The following is a 6299-nucleotide window of genomic DNA, read 5'->3' on the forward strand; positions in this document are numbered from 1 at the left end:
ACACGCACATATTAACTGTATATATGATGATTTCGGGTGTGCCAGTACAGTACAGTACAGTACAGTACAGTACAGTACAGTACAGTATAGGGTACAGTAGAGGGACCCCCACACAGTAACTGTCATTTCTCAACCTTTTCGGACGCGAGGCGGCTCGCCGGAACCGTGCTGGCACCCTGCGTCTGGAACTTCCGCTTTGTTTTAATAAAGCGTTACGTAAAGAATGACCTTGCATTTTAACTTTTGGTGTTTCTGGACGGTGAGGATCACAGGAAGGGTTCGATGTCTATCTCCAGGGCGGAGCAGGGGAGGGTCAGCTCGAAGCGGGTGATAACGTCCGGATGGAGGACCCCGAGGAAGCCGATGCTCTTCCCGCGCGCAAAGATCTCCGCAGAGCGGCCGGGGAAAAAGGTGGGATTGTCCGCGGCCTGGATGTGGTAGCCTTCGTCTCCCCGCGCTCGCTCCACCTCCAGCAGCTGCATGACGCGCTCCAGGAGGCCGAGGATGAGCTCGAAGGCCGAGCTCTTGTAGTAGAGGGCACACAGACGCCGGCTGTTTCTGGCCCCGACGTCCTTGCTCCCGTCCTTGAGCACCACGTCGGAGATCTCGAACAGCCTGAGCGGCAGGGGCATCTGCCTGTTGGCCGCCACGGTCTTCAGTAGGCCAGGGAGCAGGGTGGTACGTGCCACCTGGAACTCGGCCGTCTTGGGGTTGGCGATGTGAACGGTCTCGGAGGAGACGGCCCTGCCGAGCTTGTCCGCGACGTCTTCTCGGGAGCACAGGGCGAAGGTGAGGGCCTCCGTGTACCCGGCGGCAGCCAGCTCCTGTCTCAACAGCTCCGTCAGCTTATTCAGGGCAAACTGATTGGCTACGGTGTAGGTGCGCGGCGTGGTGCGCGCGACGTTGTTGAAGCCGTAGGCTACGGCGGCGTCCTCCATGATGTCACAGGCGTGGATGACATCGGGACGCGTGGGGGGGATCTCCACCTCGATTTCGTCCCCGACCCCCGTGACCTGGGATCTCAGACACATCCTGGTCAGAAGCTGGGCGATGCTCTCCGTAGATTCACTGATGCCAACCTTGCGGTTGATGTAGTCGGCGGAGAGTCTCTGCTTCCTGTAGGTCAGTTCGGGGTACTTGCAGGGTCCGGGCACACCGACGCCATCTGGGTACACCACCTCGGCCTCCTCCACCGTGTAAGGCGGCGAACAGTACTCGCTGAACATGGTCACCATTATGTCCAGGACGACCTTGGCCTTGGCGAGGTCTGTGGCCGTGCACTCGATGAAGACGTTCCGGGTCTTCAGGGAGATTTTGGAATGGTCCCCGTTGACGATGGGAGGCATGGACAGGACCACGCCGTTGCTGTCGTAGATGACCGGGTACAGCGGCTTGTCTTCGATGATGTGAAGGTAGTGCTTCAGGTGGCCGTCCGTCTTATAGAGGCTCACAAGTTCGGTGGCGGTGTACTCTCTGGTCTGGTTGAGGGCTCTGAAGCGGATGTCTCCGGGGGGCTTGGCCGTGAAGGTGAAGGGGCCTGAGACGGTGTCGAGGTCGTGCGTTCCGATGGCGACCAACGCCCTCTTCCTGCAGATGTTCTGGTGGAGCTTCTCCTGCAGCTCCATGAAGCTGTCGTATCGCTCCTGGGTGAAGGAGATGTTCCTCAGTACGGCCGCCACGGCGTGGGGTCTCACCGCAGCCGTCTCCCGGGTGACGACCAGCCTCTGGGGGGGCTCCCCATTGGCCGGGGCCACGCGCCTGTAGCGAGGGGCCTCCATCTTGTCCTTGAGGACCTGCAGTCCGCGGACGAGGCCCTCCACACACAGCAGGTCGTAGCGGTTGGCCGGCACGTCGATCTTGTACAGCGCGGCGTCGGACGCGCCCAGCGCCTTCTTGGACCCGCCCTGCTCGCGGCTTATCAGCTCCTTCTCGGAGGTGATCTCGTCCAGCTCCAGGCCGAACTCGAAGCACAGCTCGTCGAACTCCTCATCTGTGAATCTCCTTCCCAGCGCCTGGAACAAAAGATCCCTCTTTACGCTGACGACTGGCATGAATGCTGTTAACGTCCTCGTCACTTTGGAAAACCAACGGTGTAAGAAATCAGTCATTTATGGTCGTAAAAGAGGGCATGCCATATATGGGCATATATTGATGACATCAGCGACAGTATCTTCTTCTATCTTCTATATATCTATAAATGCACCGAGTCTCTGTCCGTCTGTATGTACGTGTGTAATCCACGTAATTCGAGAACCATTCGCCGACTTCATATTTTCGACAGGCGCGTTCCACCCCACCACAGGGGGTGCAGTACCCGGTGTCGAGTCGGTCGGACCCACGGTTGTCCAGAACCGCCCCAAAAAGGCCTCTGCCCGGGCTCTGGACAGGGCCCCTGCCCAGGGTCCATAGATGAAGCTGGCCTGTTCTGACATCATTCTGACGTCTGCATAGACTCCATATTTGGGCATGCCTGATATACATATCTTGCAGTCACAGATTCTACTTTTCTACTTTTGTCACCATTGTCTTATTGTCTTTGCGTGTAGCCACTCAAAGTATAACGTGACGCATGCGATATGGCACATGTCAGCAGAGACAAAAGCCTGCACAGAGACATATCTCTTCATCTGTGCTTGCATAAACACGTGTGTGTGTGTGTGTGTGTGTGTGTGTGTGTGTGTGTGTGTGTGTGTGTGTGTGTGTGTGTGTGTGTGTGTGTGTGTGTGTGTGTGTGTGTGTGTGTGTGTGTGTGTGTGTGTGTGTGTGTGTGTGTGTGTGTGCGTGTGTGCGTGTGTGCGCGCACACACATTCTATCTAACTATTTTACATAACTTAAAACCATCGCCCCCCCCACCACCACACACAAATGTACTTTCAGGGAAAACAACTGGAGATCAAAGCGATTATTTACTGTGTGTGTGCGTGTTCGTGTTCGTGTGCGTGCGTGTGCGCGTGTGCGTGCGTGCACATGCGTGCGTGCGTGCATCTGGTGGTATGACACATTTTGGTAAAGCGACAGCGTGTTCCTGACAGATTTGACATGCTGCTGTTCCTGTCGTGTTCCGTCACAGCACTGCTGCCTCTACCTGCTGTGGAGTCCAGTGGTTCTGCTGGTTCTGTGGAGACCAGTGGTTCTGCTGGTTCTGTGGAGACCAGTGGTTCTGCTGCCTCCGTGGAGACCAGTGGTTCTGCTGGTTCTGTGGAGACCGGTGGTTCTGCTGGTTCTGTGGAGACCAGTGGTTCTGCTGGTTCTGTGGAGACCAGTGGTTCTGCTGGTTCTGTGGAGACCAGTGGTTCTGCTGGTTCTGTGGAGACCAGTGGTTCTGCTGGTTCTGTGGAGACCAGTGGTTCTGTGGAGACCAGTGGTTCTGCTGGTTCTGTGGAGACCAGTGGTTCTGCTGGTTCTGTGGAGACCAGTGGTTCTGCTGGTTCTGTGGAGACCAGTGGTTCTGCTGGTTCTGTGGAGACCAGTGGTTCTGCTGGTTCTGTGGAGACCAGTGGTTCTGCTGGTTCTGTGGAGACCAGTGGTTCTGTGGAGACCAGTGGTTCTGCTGGTTCTGTGGAGACCAGTGGTTCTGTTGCCTCTAGTGGAGACCAGTGGTTCTGTGGAGACCAGTGGTTCTGCTGGTTCTGTGGAGACCAGTGGTTCTGCTGGTTCTGTGGAGACCAGTGGTTCTGCTGGTTCTGTGGAGACCAGTGGTTCTGTGGAGACCAGTGGTTCTGCTGGTTCTGTGGAGACCAGTGGTTCTGTGGAGACCAGTGGTTCTGCTGGTTCTGTGGAGACCAGTGGTTCTGCTGGTTCTGTGGAGACCAGTGGTTCTGCTGGTTCTGTGGAGACCAGTGGTTCTGTGGAGACCAGTGGGTTCTGCTGGTTCTGTGGAGACCAGTGGTTCTGCTGCCTCTGTGGAGACCAGTGGTTCTGCTGGTTCTGTGGAGACCAGTGGTTCTGTGGAGACCAGTGGTTCTGCTGGTTCTGTGGAGACCAGTGGTTCTGCTGGTTCTGTGGAGACCAGTGGTTCTGTGGAGACCAGTGGTTCTGCTGGTTCTGTGGAGACCAGTGGTTCTGCTGGCTCTGTGGAGACCAGTGGTTCTGCTGGTTCTGTGGAGACCAGTGGTTCTGCTGGTTCTGTGGAGACCAGTGGTTCTGCTGTGGAGACCAGTGGTTCTGCTGTGGAGACCAGTGGTTCTGCTGGTTCTGTGGAGACCAGTGGTTCTGCTGTGGAGACCAGTGGTTCTGCTGGTTCTGTGGAGACCAGTGGTTCTGTTTTTTGACACTGAAAGTAGGCCACGGACCCCCATTAGAAAATATATGCCAGGGACCCCCATTAGAAAATATATGCCATGTGGGACCCCCATTAGAAAATATATGCCATGTGGGACCCCCATTAGAAAATATATGCCATGAGGGACCCCCATTAGAAAATATATGCCATGAGGGACCCCCATTAGAAAATATATGCCAGGGACCCCCATAAGAGAAGATGTTTACATGCAGCTCTAGCAGTGACCCTCAACCTCCTTTATTTTCAAGGACCCCCCAGTTTGACATGCATTAGGCTAGGCATTTGATGGCATTTATATGTCTGGGCCACCAATTTATATGGTAAAATCAATGTACTCTGAGAGTGTACAAATGGAACCAAATGGTTCAATCTGAGAAATGGTCCACTTCTCAGAATGAAAATGTTCATGTCAGGTACACCCTGACATGAACATTTTCATTCTGAGAGTCACTGCCTCTAATATTGCAGGCCTTGTCGAAGACATTTTTACACTCAGATTGCTCCTGAAACAATCGATTATTTACGTGATTGGAGAAAATCCCATCATTTCACATGCATCTCATTGCGGTTGACGACTATAAGCCCAGCTTGCCATATAGAAAGATCATTATACAAAAGATCCTATGTGTTTTCTTCTGCTGTTTGCATCGCGATACATTTTTTTGATTAAAACGATTTAAATTGTCACCAGTTTGAATCGATTTGAATCGATTTACGCTAACTCGTTACATCGTCTAGTTGTAGTGTGTGTGTGTGTGTGTGTGTGTGTGTGTGTGTGTGTGTCCGCTTGTACTGTATGTGTCTACTGTATGCATGTTACTGTTAGTGTGTTGCGTCTGTGTGTACAGTATGTACGTCGATGCTTTGTACTTGTTGCCACGTTGCTTTGTGTTTGTGTGTGTGCGTGCGTGCGTGCGTGTGCATCCGGGAGCCTCTTTATTTCAAGAGCTAATAATGTGCATAAATGCGAAAGGAGGAAATAAATTGAGTATCCAAGTTGATTTGCATCCTTAATCGTGTATTTCCAGAACTCGACTAACTTACTGCGAATCCATTATCTGCACTTTCAGCACCACGGATAGCTCCACGTATAAAGAATTCAAACAATTCCCTTAACTCATAATTAATAGACTGCAATAAGGATACTTTTCCCCGTGTTGTTTTTCTTGTTATTTATGCACGGCCCGATAAGAGCAGTTATAGCCCTAAATAATTGCTTACAGAGATTATTTTAATTATGCGTATTTGCCTTAATTAGTCGACTCTGGAATGACGTGCGTACAGCCCGCAGGATCTAAGTGCAATTAATACAGCTGGGTGAAAAACTTAAGCTGTGTGTGTGTGTGTGTGTGTGTGTGTGTGTGTGTGTGTGTGTGTGTGTGTGTGTGTGTGTGTGTGTGTGTGTGTGTGTGTGTGTGTGTGTGTGTGTGTGTGTGTGTGTGTGTGTGTGTGTGTGTGTGTGTGTGTGTGTGTGTGCGTGCGCGCCTCCTTTTGTGGGAGCCACTCACTCCATTCACAGCTGCACTGTAGAAAGTGCCAGACCAAAGCCGCCACAGAAAGAAAGGGGGGGGGGGGGGGAGTCTCAGCGCACCACCGCTCCACCATGTGAAGATGGAGAAGGGGAGAGATTAGAAAGAGACGAGGGAGGAAGGGTGGGGGGGGGGGGGTGGGGGGCATGCGAGGAGAGGAGAGGCGAGGAGAGGAGAGGAGAGGAGAGGAGAGGGGAGGGGAGTGGGATATAGTGCCCAGATATACAGCTTGAAGGCTTTTTTAGTACGTCTTCTTGTGTGTAGGAGATGAAGAGAAAGAAAGTGCAGTCGATGAATGCATTGTGTGTGTGTGCACGTGTGTGCGCGCGCGCGTGTGTGTGTGTGTGCGTGCACATACCGGTACCATACTATCCATGAGCATGGAGATGGATGGTATTCAAGGACTCCATGTACCCTGAATTAATTTCCTTTTTACTTTTCAAAACTATTCATAGTTTGCTTTTACACAATTCTAATCATGGTCTAT

The 6299-nt window shown here is 52.6% G+C and overlaps 1 protein-coding gene across 1 annotated transcript; it reads right to left on the reverse strand.

The window, feature by feature from the left end:
- Nucleotides 1–266: 266 nt before the first annotated feature.
- LOC306930852 (phenylalanine--tRNA ligase beta subunit-like) lies at nt 267–2051 on the reverse strand (the record flags this gene model as incomplete). Its single annotated transcript, XM_079511948.1, has 1 exon — nt 267–2051. The coding sequence occupies one exon, from the start codon at nt 2049–2051 to the stop codon at nt 267–269; it is 1785 nt and encodes a 594-aa protein (XP_079368074.1).
- Nucleotides 2052–6299: the final 4248 nt, after the last annotated feature.

The sequence above is a fragment of the Electrona antarctica genome, assembly GCF_951216825.1.
Source record: "Electrona antarctica genome assembly, chromosome: 1".
In the NCBI taxonomy this organism is placed as follows: Eukaryota; Metazoa; Chordata; class Actinopteri; order Myctophiformes; family Myctophidae; genus Electrona; species Electrona antarctica.